A 25264-nucleotide genomic window follows, 5' to 3' on the forward strand; every position below is an offset into this window, starting at 1 on the left:
CCATAAGATATGAATCACATACTTTGCTTCCTACCAAATGACTGTCATCAAAGCTCCATACACTAAAAGAAGTCATATTACACCCATGTTGTCTGTACATGTCACCAACCACTTAAGTTGGCTCCACTCACATTGGAATAATCTTATTTCCATATCAGAGACTCAAGGCCTATAAAATTCTACATAGAGTTCTGTGCTGCTCTAAGCAGCTAGTGCAAATTTTTTTCCTTCTATAAGCACACATTCATATTATGAGTAATTAGGATAATTGATTTTTCATAAATATCCTTTGACTTCATTAGATGGATAGAAAATACTGCACATCTCAAAGCATATCATGTTAATTTTGCCTCTATTTTTACACTTGGATAACAAAAGATGGAATTTGCTATTTGAGAAGAGAAAACTCAAGTCTATATTTGTCATACTTCAATAATAATTTCATCAGATAAGTGCCAAACATTTTATAAATATTTATCTTGTACTCAATATTACCACTAGAAATGAATTACAAATATGTTTTTCTGACCTTAGTTTCTCCCAATACAGTAATAGCACTCCACAGCAGATGTGTAAATACATATTTACCCAAAGTAATTAACAAACTGTGCTAGGCAAATAAAATTTTAATCTACTTTTACTTTTTTATTACCTATAAACTTCTCAAAAGGGGTCAGATTATCTTTTTAAAATGTAGGTTATTAAAAGCCTGCAGTTGTTCACAAGGGGAAAAACCACTTAATCATCGAAGGACCTGGCTTATTAGTTCACTTATCTGGTCTATATCTCTATAAAATCACAAATACTGATATGGTTTTTGTCTCCACATTATACATAAGGAAACTAAAACTCATATTATATTGAAAAGGACATAGATTTAGGCAGCACCAAATGGAATTTGAACTCCAGCTCCACAATTTACAAAAAGTGAGTGAGTGTTAATCGCTCAGTCACTTCAGACTCTTTTCGACTGTAGACTGTAACTCACCAGGCTCCTCTGTCCATGGGATTGCCATTTCCTCCTCCAGGGGGATATTCCCGACTCAGAATCAAACATAGGTCTCCTGCAATGCAGGCAGATTTTTTTTTTTATCATCAGAGCCTTCAGGGAAGCCCCAATTTACAAGCTTATTTATAAAATAAGGAAAATACTATCCACTTTAAAAAGTTATTGAGAGGATAAATTGAGAGAAGCCATGGGAAATGCGTTACCAAAAAAACTAACAGATTCAATAAGCAGTAACTATTATGAACCTAAAATCTTGGGGAAAATCGGTGGAAGAGCCACCTCTAACACCAGCTCCAAGAAGTTCCGAGAAATTGTTGCTGGTCCCTCATGTGCCTCGTCAGTCAGGTAATCTGTACAAAGCTCCCTGGGTGCATCCTGCAACATCAGAGGGGTTAGAGAGACCACTCAAGTCACAGAACTCAGCCTTGACCTCGAGGAACCTAAATTCTGGCTATGGATACAGTACTATTATGAAATAATAGTGACTACACTTCTGAATACATTCAAGGGGCTTACATGGTAAGAAATGACCTTTGGGAAAGTTTTGAAGGTGACTGAGAGAATGAAAGCTGCACTAGAGAAAAGCTAATTGGGCCACAGTCTGCATGAAACACTGGATCTGAGGAAGTCAATCAGAAAGACATGGTAGGAGTCTGCGAGCAAGAGGACAAAGACCTTGCCAGCAGTAAGAGTGTGAGCCGGAGAAGAAATGAGAGAGAGGGCTTCACTGCCCCCTTCCCGGTCCCCAGGTGCTCAGGCTCTGATTAGGCCCCCACTGGTCCCCTCAGCCAAAGGAAGTGGGGAGGTGGGGCCATCTGTCTACACTCTGATCTCCAGGCCACCTTCCAAGGAATCCTTTGCCATAGAGCCTTAGCCTTAGCCTTAGCCTTTCAGCTAAGCATCATGAATGAAAAGCAGTCTTAGGGGCTCTTACATAGGTAAGAATTCAGGTGTGTTACCCTTGTTAATCCTATCTGTCTTTAAATAAGAATTCTTTTAAAGAAATAGTCAATAGCAATCCAAAGCAATAAATTCCTGATGGGGACTTTGAGACACTCTTGCACCTACATTAATGAGAGAAGTGTTTTAGAAGAGAGGCATTTTCTGGGTGCCCCTCACCCTCACTTTTGTTCAGGATGGATTCTGATCCTCTGCCCTGGTGTCTGGTAACTGTGGTGACGGCGTGCAGCTGGTAGCCACAAAGATGCATGCCCTGTGGTCACCTCTGTCATCCATTTTCAACTGCTTTTAACTTCTTGAATAATTACTGGAAAACGTCTGAGCTTGAACTGAGCTAGGGGGAGAAAAGAGGGTTAAACTGTAGGGGGGAAAAATATATATATATATATATACACTAAGATAAATTCACCACACAATTACAAAGATTCCACTCATTTAATTGTTGCATCCAGTATCAAACCACAGCACAGAGTTTTTAGTCACAAAATCATTCCTGAGAGCCAGACTTATCAAGAATGATAAAATTTGTGCATCTTCTCTTTTGTGGTTGGGTCAGTTTAGACATTATCATCTCCCCATTTGGCCAGAATAGCTTTACTCTTGGGATGGCTTCAGAAAGTACTTTTCTCTCCAGTTTCCTCTCCTCTCATTATCTTCCTACTAAAGAAGAATTCCTCTAGAATCAGCAGAGGAGACACCCTCCACTGTATTAGTTCATACAACAGGCAGCCTGCAGACAGCAAAAACCACGTGGAAGGAGAAATTCTTAATGATTTGCTGAGTTAATCTGTATCACCATTGACAAAAAAACAGAATATTTTCTTGACACTCTTAATAGACAAACCAGTTTTTGGTGGTCCATTGTCTAAAGCAACAGAATGGATTTTTTAATTTGGTAATCAATGAAAGCTAGAATCAAAATCCTTCTTTATTAGCAAATATTCATGGAGTCCATTCACCACCCACTCTGGTGAATAAGCCTCTTTTCAAAGTATTTTAAAGATTGTATTCCACTCTCCTCTATAAGCCTGCAACCCACCCACTTGGGGGAAAACACTGTTTATTCAAGTAGAAAAGCAGGTTGGTTGCCTTTAGCAAGGCAGTTGTCTACATGGTACTTTTCCGAAGCAGTGTTTACACGTGTGCTTTTTTCAAACAGACTGTAGCTAGAGCTCCTAAGTTGTTCAGTCAAAAAAAAAGTCTCATGAATTGTTCCAAAATATTCCTTTCAGGAAATGTCCATTTCCTTGGTCTTTCTTGCCTTAGCCAGAGCAAGGTCAGCTGCAACAGAACAGGCATAAGTTGACCCAGTTATTATTGCATCCCTGAGTGTTAAAGTAGCCTCAGCAATAAATGGATATTTGGGTTACATAGCTCATACAAAGGGCAGAAGAGAGCCTTGAAAGGATCCTAATGCCTCTTTTCCATGCCTGACACAGTAAACTCTTTTTTCAGAATTTTTAGCACTAGTCACATCCCAAGAACTCCCTGACCCTGGGAGGTAGTCATTATATCGTTTACCATGACATGGATTTGGACATGTCATGCATTGCTCACATCAAGTCCCTGAGAAGAGTAGCTCAAACTAAATCCCTTGCAATAAGTTTCCCAGATTTTATCTAGATAGGGTATGAAGAATAGCCTATAAAGACACTAAGCAGTCTATTCTTCCTCCTCCACCCAATTGCACAGTGAGAAAGTGGACCAGCACTCCGGTCAATCTGTATTAAGTATCGTCTTCCCTCAATGATTCATTCCTCCTTTAATTCAAATGCTGTGGGGAAGACTCACACATGAATTCCTGTTATCATAGGAACATCAGAAAAACAGTTGAAGGACTAGATGTTACAAAAGGCCTCATAGGGTTAGCTGTGTCCAAGGATCAGATAGACTCCAGAATGGAAAAATAATGCTTTTTTTCTGTGGATAAATAAATAATTTTTTTAATTTAAATTTATTTATTTTAATTGGAGGCTAATTACTTTACAATATTGTATTGGTTTTGCCATACATCAACATGAATCCGCCACGGGTGTACACGTGTTCCCAATCCTGAGCCTCACCCCCCACCTCCCTCCCCATACCATCCCTCTGGGTCATCCCAGTGCACCAGCCCCAAGCATCCTGTATCCTGCATCAAACCTGGACTGGCGATTTGTTTCTTATATGATATTATACATGTTTCAATGCCATTCTCCCAAATCATCCCCCTCCTCCCTCTCCCACAGAGTCGAAAAGACTGTTCTATACATCTGTGTCTCTTTTGCTGTCTCGCATACAGGGTTATCATTACCATCTTTCTAAATTCCATATATATACGTTAGTATACTGTATTGGTGTTTTTCTTTCTGGCTTACTTCACTCTGTATAACCAGCTCCAGTTTCATCCACTTCATTAGAACTGATTCAAATGTATTCTTTTTAATGGCTGAGTAATACTCCATTGTGTATATGTACCACAGCTTTCTTATCCATTCATCTGCTGATGGACATCTAGGTTGCTTCGTGTCTCTTTCAATTCTGGTTTCCTCGGTGTGTATGCCCAGCAGTGGGATCGCTGGATCATAAGGCAGTTCTATTTCCAGTTTTTTAAGGAATCTCCACACTGTTCTCCATCATGGCTGTACTAGTGTGCATTCCCACCAACAGTGTAAGAGGGTTCCCTTCTCTCCACACCCTCTCCAGCACTTATTGCTTGTAGACTTTTGGGTCGCAGCCATTCTGACTGGCGTGAAATGGTACCTCATTGTGGTTTTGATTTGCATTTCTCTGATAATGAGTGATGTTGAGCATCTTTTCATGTGTTTGTTAGCCATCTGTATGTCTTCTTTGAGAAATGTCTATTTAGTTCTTTGGCCCATTTTTTGATTGGGTCATTTATTTTTCTGGAATTGAGCTGCAGGAGTTGCTTGTATATTTTTGAGATTAGTTGTTTGTCAGTTGCTTCATTTGCTATTATTTTCTCCCATTCTGAAGGCTGCCTTTTCACCTTGGTTATGGTTTCTTTTGTTGTGCAGAAGCTTTTAATTTTAATTAGATCCCATTTGTTTATTTTTGCTTTTATTTCCAATATTCTGGGAGGTGGGTCATAGAGGATCCTGCTGTGATTTATGTCTTGCCTATGTTCTCCTCTAAGAGTTTTATAGTTTCTGGCCTTATGTTTAGATCTTTAATCCATTTTGAGTTTATTTGTGTGTATGGTGTTAGAAAGTGTAGAGCAGAGTTTCTCAGCATTGTCACTATTGGGCTGGATACTTCTGCTGTGTGGAGCTGCCCTGTGCACTACAGGTTGGTTAGCAGCGCCCCTGGCCCCTCCTCACTAGACTGCATGCCAACAGGACCTTAAGTGGTGGTGCACCCAAATGTTTCCATACACTGTCAAACGACAAAGTTCTCCCCCTCCCCCACGGACCAGCACTGACTTAGAGCAGGGTGTATCTACAGCCAGCATAAGGAAGACTTATTAGAAATGAAATGATAGTCCTGAATGAGGAGGCTGTAAGTCCTTCATCACTGGAGTTATTCAAACAAAAACTGACCTATATGTAATTGAGGAGACAAAGCAACATATTAGTATCTGAATTGTGTTGCATTTAAGGGCATTTCTTAATTTTATAATTATACGGTGCTAAAGCAAAATACTCTATTAAGATGAGTGATTATAACGAAAGTATCTAAAACATGAAACAAAATAAATTATAGACTCTTTTCCATTGGGAGTAATTTGAAGAAGTCTAATCAATTGTTACTTCACTTGATTATGGTAGTATTTGTGTGAGTTTGGTAAATCAAGCTTCTCAGTTATGTACTAGTTACAACTAGGACACATATAATTTCCCTTTCATTAGAAAATAAGCACTTATTAAGCATATGTATTTTAGGTTCAGCAAGAACACTACTGTGTAGACTAGGTAAGGGGAAACAGAGAACATGCAAAATAAAATGCATAAATCTTATTACAAAACAGAAACAGGCTCATAGAAATAGAAAACAAGTTCAGAGTTACCAAAGGGGAAAGGAGAGTGAGGATATATTAGGAGCTTGGGATTAACAGAGACACACTACTACATATAAAATAGATAAACAATGAGGAGCTACTATATGGCATAGGGAACTATATTAATATCTTGGGACAACCCACATGGGAAAAGACTCTGAAAAAGAGTATCATTTTGCTGTATACCTGAAACACTGTAAATCAACTGTACTTCAATAAAAATATTTATAAATAGTAGACATTTTATGAGCCCTTGAGGCATCTATAAGCAAATATCAAATCCATACATAAAACACGTACAAGAACTGAGAATCAGTTGACCCTGTAAGTACTAGGAGACCAGAGAGAACAATGGAATGAGCAGAAGGGAATGGAGGTAAAGAGGAAAAAGACTCTTAGATCTGTGTGAACAGAAAGCTTGCCTTGGAAGTGTCCCTGGAAAGCTGCTTTCTCATAGTCTAATGATGTATACTATCTGCTCATTCTTGCCTAAAAAGGAGAACAAAGTGTTTCTTCTCTCTGGAATGCACTGTCCCTTAGCCATTTGGCCAAGCCAAATCCTTCTCTCTTTCTGTTCTCAGCTCAGACACTGTCCTTTAAAAAAAAAAAAAAAAATCCCTTTTATTTGTTTTTAACTTTTTGGCCATGCCACACAGCATATGGAATCTTAGTTCCCTGATCAGGAATAGAATCCATGCCTCCTACAGTGAAAGTGCAGAGTCTTAACCACTGTACTGCCAGGGAAGCCTCATACCCTATCTCTTTTGAGAAATGTTTCCCAAGCTCCCACTACTTAAGTACACACCTCCATTACTAGCTTATTAACTATAATTATTCCTTTGCATATCTATTTTCCCACCTAACAATAAGCTACTTGAGTTTGGGAACCACATCTTTTATCTTTATATTGAGGGTACCTAAAACAATACCTCCACCAAGTTGAGAGTAAATGCTTTTTGAATGAATTGAAAGAAGTAACAGACTGATAACCTGCTGCCTGTCCAGAAGGCTGGAAATCCCTGAATGAATCCTGGGTTGCAGATCACAACCATGACCTACTTATTCTAGGTCAGTCTGGATGATCATAAATGAAAAATAAGCATTTTTATACAATGGAAAACTGCATATGATACAAAAGACAGATGATGTAGCAAAGTGAGCTTGTGGGACAAACCCCCCCACCACACCCTCCCCACCTTCACTGCATGCCACAAAAGATGCCTTGATTTGAGAGTAGCTCTAAGGGTTCCACTCCATTTGTCCTTAGACTGACTATTCCCAGAGACTACTATCCAACACTCAACACAGGTGGGCACCCGGGCCATTCCAGATTAGGTTAGTGCCTCATACTTATTCTCATCAAGCTCTCTTCAGGCTTTCCACATAAAGAATACAGTGTTGACTATGCCAGATTCTATGCTAGAAGCCAACACGAAACAGAAGGAAACATCATCCTATCCTTAAGACAAGCAGAGTGACAGCATTAGAAATCCATTCACAAATCCACCTTTAGTGTCTCTATCACTAGAAAAGCAAAAATGATAGTTGCATTTAATGAGCTTAAAATTGCAAACACAACAATCACAGCAAAGATACAGCTATACACTTTTAGCATGCCTTCCTAAAAATTTCAGCTCGGTAATTAAAACTCTGGGTGCAGACTAACTAGAATTTATTTAATCCTTGACTCTTTCCTCATTTCTAAGACTAAGATATTAATAGGACTTCTTTTACTGGGTTATTGCATGAATTAAATGAGAAAATACATGAAAACTAGGTTAAAAAAATAGAGTTTCACACATAATGAGAATTAAACATTTTTGATTTTAGTATATATTATCTGTTGGCTTTAAAAAAAAAAAAAAAAAACTTTCAACATCTCTAGTGCAAGAGGAATAGTTCCAAGAGGAATTGAGGTTCATGAAGGTCAAGTACCAAGTTTAAGTTTCTACCACTTTACAAGCAGTGGAATCAACATTAAAATCTAGATAGCTGGCCTCCCACACTGCTATCCTGATCACCCCCTCTCACAGCCTAAGCGTCAGAAAAACTCAAGAACTATCTCAGATAGAATCTGTTTATTTATTTCCTTCCCAGACTTTTCATGCTAAAGCAATCTCACAAATCCCACCCCACACTCCCCCCCATCAAAACAGGGCTGTGTTATTTAAGGACTTTATCTCAGGGAGGGAGGCAACAGCAAGAGCAATTCAAAAATGCTTTTGTTAACATTGTTTCACTGTAGAAATTTCTCGCCAGAGGTAATTATCTAAGATGCACTATTTCTTTTCCTTTGCTTTGGAGTTAATTTATTCCTTAATTAATTCCCCTTCTGTCATGTGTCTATTTGGAAACTACTCATGAAAAACAAGAGATTACCATCAGCACCACTGGCCGCAGGGCAATAGAACGGCCCATGACTGAGAACCAGCTTCTGTGCTGTTCACACGTCTAGGATGGAGGTCGTGAAATGGGCATTCCTGAAAGATCAGTAAGTGTTTCATAATATAGTACAATTATAGATTAACAGGTCAGCTCATCAATGTAGGACTATTGAAACTTTCAGTTAAAATTTAACAACACAAAGTTCTCTTTCCAAATCACTATCAAATATGTGCCTTCTTAATAGCTCAATATATACAAGGCTCAGGATGTCAATATGGAAACAGCCAATGCGTAGCAGTTTATAATAATGCAAGTCTATTGATTTAATGCAGAATAGAAGCACTTTTACAGTTCTCTGAAAAACGCAGTTGAAAACTTAGAGTATTTTCGCAATAGTGGACTCTGAAAATTCAAGAAAAATGTTCCCAAAACACCTGCAGTTAAACTCTAAGCAAACACTGCTACTCCAGGCCGTATAGCAGTGGGACTTGGAACACTGAAATTGTGGTGTCGCTATTTTTGACATCACCACCTGGTATATTATGGAAATCCCTCTGTTACTAGTGACAAAGTCTTGATTCCTGCCAGCTCCTTGATTTTACATTCCCATAGAGGGAACTGTAAAACACAAGAAAATACAATAGGGACAACATCTTCAAAAATTATATGCCAAAAATAGACCAGGTTTACTTGCCAAGTGGTCAGAATGGCAAAGCATATTGAGACATTTGCCGTCACTTATTAGGGTCAAATTGGCAGGGCGTGCATCCCAGGGACTAGCAGGTCCCTACCAGGCACTGTGTCTCCACTTTGGGTGGCTGCCATTAGGTTCACAATGAGGCCTCAGAGAATACAAACCAGGCAATTAAGCTCTCCCAGTGTGGAAAACAGATGTGATGGAACACATAATCTATAATTTGTTCAGGATTTTTCTCCAAAAAGTAACCTTCCATCAAAGCAAAAAGGACATATGTGCATTAAGCATACATTACCTATATTGACACAGTAGTTTTAAGGAATATCATTTATACAAGATTTAAGAAATGTGACAATAAATGTAAGCTGGTGTCATCCAGTGAACTTCAGCTGCTATCAGAGTTCACTTAACTGAATCTCTGCTTTTATTTCTACCTGCAAGAAACTGCTTATGCCCTTTTTCTGAGATGCTTCCAGGAATTTAAAAGTTCTTTAGCCTTTTTATAGTCTCCAATGATGAACATTATTTATGACCTGCTTCTTTTCAAGAAGATTTCAAGGTGACCCGTAATGACACAAACAGGAGAACAAATTAAGACATGAGTACTTAAGTAATTACTACCAACCGAATAAATGGTTTTAATGAACTCGGGTTTTATTTTTTAACTTCCAATCTTGACCTTTCTACTATTAACTTATTAACTGCTATTAGGATTACAAGGTCCCTGGCCTTCAACACCTCACAGCCTGAGTCAGAATGAGTATGTTGTCCATCTGATTACCCTTCCCTGACTTTTTCTTTTCAAGCTGGATGTCATCCACTGTGGCCTGCTTAGAACATAACTTTTGTCATGTCATTCCTTTATTTAAACTTTGTAATGTCTTTTTATCTCTTAAAGAATAAAAATCAAAATCTTTATCATAGCATGTGAAATACTTAGCAGTCCAGGCACAATCCTTTAATTCTTCCTCATCCTACTAATCCCTAGAGGGCACTGGGTACCCTGATAACACTGAATAATCTGCTACTCATAAGGCAGAAGTGAATTTGCCCATCTCTGCCTTTGTGCTCATCTTTCTGCCTGAAAACTTCCTTTCCCTTCCTCTGCTTGGTAAACATTCACTCGGTCTTCAGGATCAAGTCTAAGTGTTACCTCTACACGGGAACCCACCATGACTCACTTGAACCTGCTCCTTCACCTGTGTTTTTGTATATGTACATGTATCTCCAAATTTTATCCTTAGTATGCTTCTTTGTCTCCCACAAGACTACACCTTCCTAGAAGACAGTGGGGGTACATTGCTCATCTTAGGACAATATAAATTTGAGCATAGTGTCTTGTAACATCAATGTCGATTGAAGTTTGCTGAATGAATGACTGCTGGATCAGCCATTCCCACCACCTCTTTCATTTTTTGAACATTTACTAAGTGCCAGCTGGTGAGTTAAGTGCTTCACAAGTATTAGCACTTCATCCTTAAATAACTTCACAAGCCAGAGACTACTTATTCCCTTTTTACAAAAGAAGAGACTGAAGCTTAAGGAATTAAAATAACTTAACTAAACCAATAACTTACAAAACTAAACTCAAGCAGCTAGTGAGAGAATGGGCTGGTATTCCACTGCTGGCCTATTTGATGCCAATCCTATGCACTGAATGGTTACCCTACTTGCTTATATGCCTGACAGTTCTGTTGAAGTGATGAACGTTTAACAGAAACCCATGAATAGCATAGTTTTATTTACTACAAATAATATGGTATACAGCCCTCTGTCCTAAACTATTGCAAAGGATCTCAGAAATAAATAAAAATCACTTTTTAAAAATTAAGCTACAGTCCTTAGCTCTTCCTACACATCCTCAACAGTTTCGGACGTCAGTTAACAGTAGAAAAGGATAGGAGTGTCTTTTTTAATCAATAGGTCTAAATTTATCACATTATGTTATACAAGTGACTTCAGGGGCCACAGAAAAGTATGGATTTGTTCAACTTGTGGCTTTGTTAAATCCTCAAGAGGCACTGTAAAAAATCAATATCCAAGGCACAAAAGGATGTGTTTTTAACAGGTCTTTTGCTGTCAAGTCATCCTTGAAGTCATCTTTTTGCAGGTGTCACTGGCAAACACTAACACACACCAGACAAGATATGCCATAGACTTTCTGATCTTATTGTTACGGACTGCAACTCAGACTCATTCAATCCCATGATTTCTCTTAAAAATTAATTCACGAGGGGAAAAGGAGTAAAGAGCAGATACAGGCTGATACAGTAGGCAACATGTCATCTTGTTTCCCTTCTAAGTATCTGCTAAGACTAGTTGGAAACAAGTCATTCCTGAGACAGTGCCTTGTTAGAAAGGGAGCAAGACAGACCCTTGTCAAATGTGGGTTTCACGATGAGAAACCTGACATGTCTGATGATGCCAGTCTCCCAGGAAAATGTGATTCAAGGGACCCTACATGGTCTACATAGCACTTCAGCCTCAGTAATAAGGGATGAGAATGCCAAAATGGCTAACCTTGCTATTCATGAATTACTTAGTCACAAAGGAAGAAAATGAAAATGTCTGACAATACGGGTTACAAACCACAGGTGTTGAGTGCAAAGATTTCAGGAGAGAGAGAGACAGCAGTCAGAGTTACTCTAAGCCATTTATGAAGGTTTCCACCATGATTAAAGAGTCCTTTTCTGGAACATCCCTACAAAATCATCAGGACTCAGTCATACCATTAATGGGAATGGCAATACAAATCTTGGACTAGAGTGTTTTTTGTGCTCACGGCATGTAAGAATCAGTGACTTTTGCAGATTAAACTGAGAAAATTGGCATTTGCTATGCTCTGTTATATGACTTCCTAAATCCAGATTAATCTCTGACCCTCAAATATGGGCTGCAGTCAACTCATTTCATGCAAAACATTCCCAGATGTGCTGCAGGTAAAACAAACAAACAACAAAAAAAAATGACTAATCCTTTCTGCAATAACAATATGATTGGCATCCTGTATGGGCAGATAACTCATGTGATGGGAACAGCTTGAATTCCTCAGGCAGTTTCTCAACTACACACCACCTCCAGTTTCATTTTAAAATCCAAGCCAATCTGAGGTTTCTGAACAGCTAATAGTACAGCTTGATCATTCTCAATAGAAAGGTCACTGTGGTCTCATCCCATAACAACTTTGAGAACTGGCTTTATGTAATAACATGGGTTATAAGGTAGCAGATGGCTTAAAGTACAGTAGTCTTGTGGGCTTGCATATAATCACTTAATTAAAAGAATGAAACAAAGCATTCAGCACTGCATGTGTGATAAAACAATTAAAGGTGTAGCTTATTCTTAGAAAACAGCCCCAAAGTGATATGGAAACAACACCAAATGCAAAGGCAAACACTTGGAGGTTATTATCAAGTCTCCTCATTCCCGGGACAGCACCAATGGCTTATTTTTCAAATGCACACAGTTCAGCTTTGTAGATAGCACTTTTCTTGGGAAGTAATAATTTGATGCCTCTTTACCATCTGGACTTGTTATAGCTAAGCACAGGTCCCCGTAAAAACCAGCTATTGTTGTCCCCATCAGCACAGCCTCAGAAGATAATAACCACGAACTTTCTGAAAAGAATCCTCATCACGGGCAATCACTTTAGTAGGACACTTACTTCTACTGGACTCTAGACCTACATCTGCCCTTTTGTCCTCTGTTGAATAAAATGTCTGGCATTGTGTCACCACAGAAGGCATGAAGGTCATGTTTAAAATGGGTATGTCATAGCCCTTATATGTGGACTTTAGAAAGAAAAGATACAAGTGGACTTACTTACAAAACAGAAAGCGACAGACTTAAAGAAATGAAATTGTGGTTGCCGGGGGGAAGGGATAGTTAGAAAGTTTGGATGGACATGTACACACTGCTATATTTAAAATGGACAACCAACAAGGACCTATGTATAGCATATGGAACTCTGCTCAATGTTATGTGCCAGGCTGGATGGAAGCGGGATTTGGGGAAGAATGGATACATGTATTATGTGTGGCTGAGTCCCTTCACTGTTTACCTGAAACTACCACAACACTGGTAATCAGCCATACCCCAATACAAAATAAAAGTTAAAAGTTTGGGGAAAAAGAATATGTATCTCAGTGAAACTATAAAATAAAATGGGTATGTCATGGATGTCCTGAATGGGAAGAGTGACCACAGGATGTGGAGGCTCACAGTGACTGACATTTCTAATTCATATTCCCTTTTTTCACAACCTCAAAGAATAGATTACCCCAGCTCTTTCCCAAAGCTTACACTCTTTTATCCCTATGATCAGAGCATCACTGAAATGAAGCATGACACCGAGAATTCTAAAGACTTCCCATAACTTGCTAAAAAAAAATGCCAGGAGAAATAAAACTCCCAAATAAATTGGTCTTTAACTCAAAATTCTCAACAGCAAATGAGGATGGTTTGGATACCTACAGGAGCCTGACTCCATAGTCAGCTATTGATTATTGGAAAAACATTCCCAAGAAAGAATAAGAACAGAGCAACTGATGTGAGTGCTGAGGGTTTGGCTGCTTACGTATCTGTACACAATGCATTAGTCTGCAGAAAAATCTTACCTTATGGGCAGACCTTAGTATGGGTTCATTTGATGAAGACTTCCCTTAGGTATATGTTTATCTGATTCCTACTTTAGGTTTATATGGTTTGAGGACTAAGGCTCCATGATAAGGCCTTTAGTCTGTTTTCCTTAAGATAAAAAGGCACCTTTGTAGCCCAAGGAAATTGGTGCAATAACCAGATCCAGTTGGCATTATACTGACTTCCTTTTGTATACTCCTAATTAGTTACACAGAGATACTCTGGAGAAATTTTGGTTTTAACAGTATGAAAACCTTAGCTTCAGCTACCTTAAGGTCTAAGCCAATTGTCTATGTATCATCTCACTTTGGAGAAAACTTGACAATGGTTAGCGAAGGATCTACAATGCACAGAATATTGTTTATAGGTAGTGTTTGAGAGGAGCTTTACATTGCTTACTGGGGTAGTTAGTTTGGGGGGGGTTCCCACAGAAACGTATTATTGCAATTAGAAAAGGTCACGTGGAAGTGAAGCAAACTATCCACTCACTCATCAGCTCATTTATTTAACAAATAATACAGCGCACAGGCTTCCCAGGGAGCACAAGTGATAAAGAACCTGCCTGCCAATATAGGAGAGACATAAGAGATGTGGGATTGATCCCTGGGTCACGAAGATCCTCTGGATGAGGGCATGGCAACCCACTCCAGTATTCTTGCCTGGAAAATCCCCTGGACAGAGGAGCCTGGCAGGCTACAGTTCGTAGGGTCACAAAGAGTCGGACATGACTGAAGCGACTTAGCACACACACACATGCGCATGGCACACGTCTTTACTCCACAAGGCATCGAGGGAACAGAAATTAACAATGCACATTCCCTGGCCTTCAGAGTTTTCATTCCAGTAGAGGAATTAGTGAATGATCTAGAAGTCACCATACATTTTGATTAGTGCCATGAGGGAAATAAATAAAGGAGTGACAGTCTCAGAAAATGGGTGTGCAACTCAGCCTGAAGTAACTTCTCAGAGAAGGGGCCCTTGAATGGATTCACTGAGCAGACAAGGGGTAAAAGTCATTTTAAGCACAGGGAACAACATAGGCAAAGGCACATAGATTTGAGGACACAGTACATGGGAGAAACTAGATAGTTCATTGGGAGACAGAAATAATAGGGAAATAGTAGCAGACATTCAACATTATATACCATTGGTTGTTGGACAGCTATTGCTGGTGACGGCCATCCTGGGGCTTCCCTGATGGCTCAGCAGGTAAAGAATCCGCCTGCAGTATAGGAGACACAGGAGACACGGATTCAATCCCTGGGTTGGAAAGGGTATGGCAACCCACTTTAGTATTCTTGCCTGGAGAATCCCATGGAGAGAGGAGCTTCGAGGGCTACAGTCCATGGGGTAGCAAAGAGTTGGATGTGACTGAGCGACTAACACTTTCACTAAAACTGCAAAAATGAAACAAAGGCAGAACTACTAATTCAAACCATCACATCTGCTGGAAAACATAACAGTAGCTGGTCAAGCCCAGCATCTTTAGTATTTCTCAAATCAAAAAAAAAAAAAAGTCCATACATTTGTGGCTTGAGAGGTTGCACTGAAAACATTGCACTGCCTAGTCCAGGATAAGTTCAAACCACCCAGAAAGTGGATACTCCTCAGGTGTTTGAACACTGAACATAAAACTATAGTACACTATGTGCAGAAAGGGCTTCTAGGAAACCTGGATGCAGTCTTTCGGGCATTAGGAAACAACGTGTTTCCTACATAAATCATAAAGCCAAACTTGGTAATGATACGTATAACTTGAAGCTTTCAAACTCCCAGCTGAAATGACCCTGGTTTCTCAGACCACTGTTTTTACCTCTGTAGATGGTCAGGCAGTAAACAAACATCTACAGAGTTATCTCAAAGTACAGAACTGACAAATGAAAAAGTATATTTTTAATAATAGGGAATGACTACTCATGGTATTCCGGTCAAGGAGACAGTCCCTTAAGAAATGAAAATGGACAGACATATTATAACTTGAAATATATCATTGCTATACTGTAATGAGAGGAATTCCATATGGCAGAGGTTAAGAGCTTGAATTGCAGAATGAATTGAATAAGAGGAGAAGGAGACAATAGAAGATGAGATGGTTGAATGGCATAACCAATTCAATGGACGTAAGTCTGAGCATGCTCCGGGAGTTGGTGATGGACAGGGAAGCCTAGTGTGCTGCAGCCCAGGGGGTCGCAAAGAGTCAGACACAACTGAGCTACTGAACCAAACTGAACTGAGAAAGTAAGCGTAGTGTCAGACAGCTGGGACGCAAGATTCCCAGCTGCTCTGTGCCTCAGTTCCTCAATCTATAAAATGGGATGATGGTAGTATCAGCCTCATAAGATTGTTATGAGGATTAGAGGAGATAATACAGCTATAACGGTGGATCTAAAATTGAATCTAAAGAAAGCAAAGCACTTAATAATTCCTCTTTAACTTTAGCCACACTTGGATTCCTGGTGGATTTTTGCAACATTCAACTTGGCATCTATACCCTCATTTTCCCCTAGTTTTCTTATTTTTTCTTCACTTATATGTAATTTTAATGTAAATCCAGAAACATACATCTCTTCCCATGTAATATCACCCAATTGCCAGAAAAGAAGGCTAGTCCTTTGGAAAAATCAAGAAACTGGGCTCCACTCAGCTTTTTTGCTTATTGGTTGTATAAATTTTAGAAAGTCACTTCACTCTGTGAGCTTCAGTTTCCTCACCTATAAAGCAAAAAGCTTAGATTAGCTTCACAGCTCCTTCTAGCTCAAAAATGTAATGATCTCATAGCTTATTTATGTTTTTTCCAAAGTCACTGATAAAAATTTAATCTTACTTGGCCACCTCATATAGAATTTATTCCAAGCTATTCTATTTTAGTATATTTAAATTTTTATCCAATTCCTATCACTTTCCCCTTTTCATGAGAATCCAGGTAATGTCTCCAATACCTTGTTGAAGTCAGAGTTCATGGCTACAACTTCTCCCTAAATGGTCCAACTAATGTTGGAAGATTCTACTGAAATTCATTCTCAGTGAATCCATGCTGATTTCTAGCAACTTTTTTGTTCATTTCTAAATGCCTGCATGCTCTCTATAGGGAACTCTGAGAAAAAAAAATTACCAAAATATATCATGATTATTGATTTATATTTATTCCTGATTTATAGTTCCTGAACTTTCTCTTACTCCTCCCTTTTTATCCTCTGACAGTCCTCCCATTATTAATTTCTCAGAAATTATTAGTAGTAATTACTTGATTTAATCTGTGATTTCTTCCAGAATTCAGAACCGGAGGAAAACTTAATTGATTACGGACCCTTCTTGTGGTCTTCTCCCCGGCTTGGATGTGAGAGAACTTTTTCATATATTTGTATCACAATCTCCAGATTAGGAAACATTCTCACAAAGGCACATAAGGAGGCAGAAAGGACTAGGCAGTGTCTTGCTTTCACTCATTTAGAGCCAACTCTCCCAACCAGTGATTCGCTCCCTTCTTACCACAACTTCTCCTAAAATATAATTGAAAACCAATCATAGCAACAATCAGCATCAGTCCATTTTCACATTCTGTGCTTTATTCTTCCTGGTTCTCACAGGTTCGTGCCAGTCTTGTATATTGTCCCAGGCCTGCCCAAGGACTAACACACCTACAGGTTTCGTCTCTCTTGCTAGTTCTTTCAGCACTCACATGGCTCAATGCAGCTTAGCCATCCAGTGGCTTCTTTGGAAATCTTGACTTGTCTGTCTTATTGAGACTATTCTGTATTATTTTAATTATTTTTTAAGTTTTCCTATTGCTCTTAAGCTATATATCTTTTTATTAGAGTTTCTAACCATGAAAAGTATCTCTCTACTTTTAAAGCAATTTTCCCTAAAGAATGTAAGTAGATCTTTCTGCCCTTCCTCCACTCCTACTAACACTATAACTGGGTAACTTTCTTCCAAAAGTCCACATGATTTCTCCATCCTAAAATGATTCTTCTATTTTTAAAATGATGTCCAGTGTAGATGTTCTCTTACACCTTCATGTTTTCACAGAGGAAACCACATGGCCAGTAAAGCAAATCAAGAATGTTTCAGATGGCCGGTTTTATGGTAAAAAGAAAGCTCCTAGTAGCAATTAAACCACAATACTGCTTCTGTTCCTCCCTCCTGTTCTTCCTACCTGGGTGCCCTTCTGTGCTTCAGACCTCAGATTCACAGTCACACAGGAAACAGCAGACTCAAGGTTATGAGAGGGCAGCTACAGTCCTTCAGGTCAAAAGACCTGCTTCTAAATTGTAATTTTGCCTCTACTTTCTAATCCTATGATCACAAACAGAGGTCTTCATCTCAGTTTCTGCACTGCTACAATGGAGAAAACAACATTCATCATAAAAGGCAGTTGTGAACATCAAAGGAGAAAATACACATATAAATGCCCAGTACAGTAGTCACTGGCTTTACAACAGAATAAATAATTTTGAAAATGCACAAATCAAACTAAGAACTTTATTCTTCTCTAGAAGTCAGGCTGGAGAGGGTGAGAGAGGGAAAGAAAATGAGATTTATAATCTGCTTATTTCTGTGGTGTTTAATTTTTATATTAAGCATTTTTACTCATGTAATCTAAGGAAATTAGTATTAAAATGAATGGTTCACCATGACAAAAGGCCTCCAACGCTTTGTTCTATCATTCATTTGCATTACATGTGTTTCAAAAATGTAAATGTAACTCTGAACATCATCCTCTGACTATATGATTGCTCCATGCTATTTAAGAGGTAATACAATTGAGGTTACACTTTAGTAGAGTTCCATTCTCATGTTTAGCTCACTAAATGTGCCTCCTTTTTCTAAAGTAGGCTGTAGTCTCCTCATTAAAACACTCATACACAAGCTATTGTATTATTGAAGTAGAATTGATTTACAAAGTTGTGTTAGCTTCAGGTGTACAACAAAGTGATTCAGATATATAGATAGATACATATTTTTATATATCTATATATATTCCTTCAGATTCTTTTCCATTATAGATTATTACAAGATATTGAATACAGTTCCTTGTGCTACACAGTAGATCCTTATTGTTTATTTTGTACATAATCATTTGTATATCAGATAACTACTCATAAAATGATAGCAATCGCTGCAGTTGTATTCTAACCGACACCTATCCAAACCTGCTACATTTGTGCCCCTTCCTACCCAGAGAATCTTCTCCATATCGCTATCATTCTATGCCCAGTTCACTCTCTTGTACGTCTGCCTTGTTTGTAAATTGTTCTCAGATATCCTGGAGAGGTAGACATGGAGCCACAGGATCCTATTCATCAAAGGACAAGAACTTTTTCTTTACTCATATCCCTCTAGGAGAAGGAAGTTTCAACAGTTTAGGATTCTTCCGCTGTGGTTCCTAGCTGCCAGAAATTATGTCTACGGGCATTTTTCAGGTCCTTTCATTCTCTGCCTCCCTGAAGGGTTCAGATCCTGATGAACAGAACTTGAAGATTAGAAAACTGTAGCATCCAGAAGAGATGGTCTCTCCAATGTCATCCAAAGTCTCCATAATCAAGCCAAGTCCGTGCACAGACAGGGGTCTCATCACAGTCTGCCACAGTGCTACTTACATTCGAAAGAAGCCAGGTACTCAGTACAGAAGTGATGACAGTACTGGCTCAGTGCCATCGCAATCAGGCTGAGTAAACAACCAGCACTCCCATGTTCAAATGAATCAGGAGAGTCCATTTTGTTCAGGGTCTCCAGCCCTGAGAAAAAATAAATGGCATACTAGCCTTCATCCACCCACTTACCCATTCACTCACCTCTATTCCCCAAAATTCACTCACATCCTAGTATATATACATATATTAAAAGTCAAGATGCAAAAAAAGATCTGGATCCTAAATTTGCATTATGTTGCGTGCAAAGTGCCAGATTTTCTTGCTGTTCTATTCGTAGTTACACGAGAGGTACCATGATTTGCAAAGATATAGAAAACATTTTTGATAGCTCTGGGCTATATCAAGTATTGGTTTTAGTAGCAGGCCAGATTTCTGAGAACACGCTGTGTGGCTGTGTATGAATATGGCTGTTGGTTTCCACTGCCAGTTGAAATGATGATTAACCAGGACTCAGCTGTCAGTTGTTTGATGTTACTTGTGCTCTTTGCTAACAGCTGCCTACTTCAAGCTGTGCTTCCTACATGTCAAACATAAACCCGAAACCGCAACTTTCAGAAGGGAAATTTCAAAGTTCTCATCGAGTATGTTGGAATAGTCAACATTATTTCCAATTAAAGTCTACTTAGTATATTATGTAACTAAAATCATTGTAAAGATAGAAATGTTCAGAATATGTGAGGTAGCCAGGAAAAACAAAAACTTATTAGATTTACATACAATCTGCATATATATTTTAAAATGTATAAACTTCACAAATACTCTATGCATAAAATGTTCCTTGATATGCTGTTTCCTTTTTTATTCTGTAATAAATAAGAAGTGAAATATTATTCCAAGGTAAATTATAAGAAATGTACATTCTTTATTCAGAATAAACTTTAAACATTTTAAAGTAAATAGTTCTTTATTGACAAGGTCCTCAACACTCCCTAATTTGCTTTTTAATCAAAAATATCATAAAAATAGCATTTGTATGCTTGGGCTATGTATAATCCAAGCAGAAACAAAATGTTAAAAAGGTGAAGAAAATGTTGGTCAAGCTCTTTAAGGTTAGAAAGGCATATGCCTAAACTTGGGGTGGGCCAAAAAGAATGGATTTTTTTTTTTTTTTTGGCTTAACCTAGATAATAAGTGTCTAATTTGGACTGTCCATGTGGCATACAGTTCCCAAATTAAATTCTTTCAGAGACTGCCTTTTTTAGCAAAAGAGGGGGAAGTGAGAATTAGACAACACCCAGGCTCTTTCTGTACAACCACAGCCAAGTTTGTCTAAAAACCGAATTTGGCTAATTCACTGTAGTTCATTGTTAGACTCAGTTATAAGAGGGCTCCAGAAACTTAAAGCAGCCCCCATTCACACCTGAACAGAACTGAGTCTGTTCCAGGATGTAGTATAAAGTCTAGGAGAGACAGAAACATGCCCTTCTCATTTCTCTTTGTCTTTTCCCAACACTTGAATTACCTGCTTGGAACCTCTTTCCTAATTCCCCAAATATAGTGTCCAGGAATGCAGCTGGCAAAGCGTCCAGAACAGCTTAGCAGTCTGGAGTTGCAAAGGGAGCTGGGCTTTACCCAGTATGTTTCATCTTTCCTGTGCAGTCAGTTACCTCCAGATTTCTAAAAAAATGGTACCTGCCTTGTCTCCCTCCCTCCCCCAGGTGGCAAACCTGCTGAGGCTCTTCCAGATCCCACAGATAAGCTACGCATCCACCAGCGCCAAACTCAGCGACAAATCGCGCTATGATTACTTTGCCAGGACCGTGCCCCCCGATTTCTACCAGGCCAAAGCCATGGCCGAGATCTTGCGTTTCTTCAACTGGACCTACGTGTCCACCGTGGCCTCGGAGGGCGACTATGGAGAGACGGGGATCGAAGCCTTCGAGCAGGAAGCCCGCCTGCGCAACATCTGCATCGCCACTGCGGAGAAGGTGGGCCGCTCCAACATCCGCAAATCCTACGACAGCGTGATCCGCGAGCTGCTGCAAAAGCCCAACGCGCGCGTTGTGGTCCTCTTCATGCGCAGCGACGACTCCCGGGAGCTCATTGCCGCTGCCAGCCGCGCCAACGCCTCTTTCACCTGGGTGGCCAGCGACGGCTGGGGTGCGCAGGAGAGCATCATCAAGGGCAGCGAGCACGTGGCCTATGGCGCCATCACCCTGGAGCTGGCCTCGCAGCCCGTCCGCCAGTTCGATCGCTACTTCCAGAGCCTCAACCCCTACAACAACCACCGCAACCCCTGGTTCCGGGACTTCTGGGAGCAGAAGTTCCAGTGCAGCCTCCAGAACAAGCACAACCACCGGCGTCCTTGTGACAAGCATCTGGCCATCGACAGCAGCAACTATGAGCAGGAATCCAAGATTATGTTCGTGGTGAATGCAGTGTATGCCATGGCCCATGCCCTGCACAAAATGCAGCGTACGCTTTGCCCCAACACCACCAAGCTCTGCGACGCCATGAAGATCCTGGACGGGAAGAAGCTGTACAAGGATTACTTGCTAAAGATTAATTTCACAGGTAAGCAAGAAGCCTTTAATCAATTTTCTTCTATGATGCAAATAGTGGAATCAAAGAGGAATCAAATTCCTCTGCCCCAACCCAGAAATCTTTGTTTCAGAGCCACCCAAGCGATTCAAACTGAAATATTCCAAGATGCAATATGATGGGTTTTTTATGTCGGTTACTTATTTTCTTGTGAATATCTTGTCTGGTACACCACATGAGATTGAAGACCCCCTAGGCTGGACTGACCTGCGGTAGCTGCCTAGATGTGGGCTATGCCACATTTGCTCTCTTTCTTGTGATTAGCTGTGGGATATGACACCTGCGCAATGAGCATTTAATCTTCTTTAGCAGAACTGACAACTCTCTAAGGAACATGAACTTCCAAGCTTTCCTTCTGGGTGATTTGAGCAAAAGAGTCTCATAACTTTCACAGTGGGGGTGAGAAAAAAAAAGTCACTCTTTTTCCAGAGCCTAATTAGGGAAGGAAAGAGAAAAACACTCAGAGCATGGTGATTCCAGGCATTCGAATTTATATCTTCTGCTGTACAGCAGCATTTCCATGTCAGTATTAAGAGTTGTGGATTTTTCTCAGATTATCTTATGAAATGAAACTGTTTTCCTGGGAGCTTGACTTTAAGCAAACTGAAAACTGATGGAAGTCATTCTGATATAGAAGTGAACATCCAGAGGTGTGTTCAAAGTGGCTTTTGCTGCTCTATTTGTTTATAAATATGGTCTATACATTTCTCAATATAGCACTGTGTTTTAACGTACTGCTAACATATTAAAAAAAACACATCTTTAGAATTGCATGCTCTTCTACAGTGCATGCGATATCATTGCATTAAGGTACCAGTTCTGGGGAATTTTGCTTAAACCTAAGTCATAAAGTGGTAAGTAATATTACTGAGTACAAAAGATTTTGATGCCAAAAATATTCCAAGGAGAGAACACTTTCATTTGTCTAAGTTGCTAATCATCTCCCATGCCACTAGTGCGTCATTCTAGTCTGCAGAGTCTGTTTCAATTGATTTATCATCCAAGGCATGAAAGTTTTTATGCTCAAATCATATTATCAGTGAAGCAAGTAGCAATTCTCACTTCTCCCTTATAGATAATCACTCAGAAGTCAAATGGACTGAAAAAAATCAATGGTAGTACTGAAAGAAGACCCCAAGACAACTGGCTTCTAGTCCAGAACTCTCACCCCTACTTTAGCCCAGAAAATAAGCACCAAAATTATCAGCCTGCATTTTTGCACATCCTTTCTTCATTCTACACAGAGAGAGCCAAAAGTGGCTAAAATTGATTATGTCAGCATTCGCTCCTATTCATCTGATGGATACCACCTCTTAACATTAGAACAGGCACTGAAAATGGTAAAGATGAAGCCTTTCCTGTGCCCTGTATTCCCACAGGTGTATTCCATATAAGAGCATGTGTGTGTGTGTGTGATATACATGTATACACGTCCAGGATTGATCTCAGATCAGTTCGCACTGATGACTCCAGAATATAAGAATGGACCACAGAGTCAGTAAAAAAAAAAGAAAAAAAAAAGGACTATCTTTAGACATAAATGAACTCTCAGATTATAAATAGCATCTACAATGCACTTAATTCTTAAAGCTGAATAAGATAAGCAACTTCCTTCCCTTTCAGACTACCCTTGGGGTAATCATTCATCTTTATGCATCACAAGTATTAATTAACTCTATTATTCTAGTTTGTTACTCCTTGGTATGCAAATATACAAATATATCCACTCATTAACAGCTAATAGAATGAAAATTCTTGGATTTCAGAGAGCCTTTGCAAAGTTTTTCTTGTAACCAAAATATTTTCCTTGATTTCACTGATTGAGTCTTAAATGGCAAAGAAAAATGAAGAAATAAGGCTATTATTTGGATAAATGAAACAACAGGATCTTCTTTTTGTCTGCCTTGTTCAATTACTGGCTTTGAGTCTACAATTTAGTTTGGCTGTGGAGACCTGACCACAAAGTGCTATTTTCGCCTTCTCAATTTGCTCGACATTACTACTAGTCACTCTCCATCTCTGAAGAGAATAGCAGGGTGAAAAACAGATTCACACTACAGAAAAGAGAGGGAATTTAGACCAGCTACCAGGCACATATGCATAGCAGCAAGACTTGGGCAAGAAAATGCCTTACTATGAGAGGATCCTGAGATGCTAAACTAGCTAAATATGTCTGTTGGAAGAATAAGGTAACCTAGTAAACTCCTGAAAAGTACATCTGTTTTACATTTTTTGGAAATAGTCTCTCTGATTCTCTAACTTGAATACTGAGGCAGTGGATTAAGCACAATAGTGAACACCTCAGCAAACATTGCACAGTCTTCTCTGGGATCAAATAGTCCTCATGCACCCATCTGCTTGTTCTCAGTGCATCTACTCCAGGATTCTTCTGGCAGACAGTTGTAGTCAATCCCCTTAGAGCCCTAGTCCTCACAGGATGGAAGCTCTAAGCCTCCTGAGACTACTCCTCTGTTCCTGGGTATATTCCTACTAACTCATTCCAATACTGGCCACTATGAGTATTCCTTAAAGTTAACCAACTGTGAATATTTCTTTTACAAAAGAGATTTTTGCAAAACTATGTATGCTGTGTTAAAAAGACTTCTAAATAGTGAGTCCTCCTGGCATAAGATCTAGTGACTCTCTACCTCTCTAGACTCATCTTCTGCCACACACCCAGCATTCACCCTTCCTTTCATTAAGACTACTTTCAGATCACCATGAACATCATGCCTTTCTTTATGCCTTTGTGCCCTCTGTATATGCTATATCCTCTACCTGGAACATGCTCACCCCATCCCCTTCTGTCAGGTCTAGCCCCTTTACTTATTCCATCCTAACTGCTACTACCCTGGTCCAAGCTGCCAACACCCACCTCCAACCCATCCACAGCACAGCAGTCAGGATGGCCTTTTACAGTGTTCAGTTCAGTTCAGTCACTCAGTCGTGTCCGACTCCTTAGGACCTCATGGACTGCAGCACGCCAGGCCTCCCTGTCCATCACCAACTCCCGGAGTTCACCCAAACTCACGTCCATTGAGTCAGTGATGCCATCCAGCCATCTCATCCTCTGTTGTCCCCTTCTCCTCCTGCCCCTAATCCCTCCCAGCATCAGAGTCTTTTCCAGTGAGTCAACTCTTCGCATGAGGTGGCCAAAGTACTGGAGTTTCAGCTTTAGTATCATTCCTTCCAAAGAAATCCCAGGGCTGATCTCCTTCAGAATGGACTGGTTGGATCTCCTTGAAGTCCAAGGGACTCTCAAGAGTCTTCTCCAACACCACAGTTCAAAAGCATCAATTCTTTGGCCCTCAGCTTTCTTTATAGTTCAACTCTCACATCCATACACGACCACTGGAAAAACCATATCCTTGACTAGACAGACC

General features: G+C 39.6%; 1 protein-coding gene across 1 annotated transcript in view; it reads left to right on the forward strand.

Moving 5' to 3' along the window:
• GRM3 (glutamate metabotropic receptor 3) overlaps positions 1-25264 on the forward strand; it is a 251001-nt gene that overhangs the window by 144767 nt on the left and 80970 nt on the right. The window contains exon 3 of the mRNA XM_070368812.1: positions 20999-21854. Coding sequence (XP_070224913.1) covers positions 20999-21854 — 856 coding nt within the window. The remainder of the gene's footprint in view (positions 1-20998; positions 21855-25264) is intronic.

This window comes from Bos mutus, chromosome 4 (assembly GCF_027580195.1).
Source record: "Bos mutus isolate GX-2022 chromosome 4, NWIPB_WYAK_1.1, whole genome shotgun sequence".
In the NCBI taxonomy this organism is placed as follows: Eukaryota; Metazoa; Chordata; class Mammalia; order Artiodactyla; family Bovidae; genus Bos; species Bos mutus.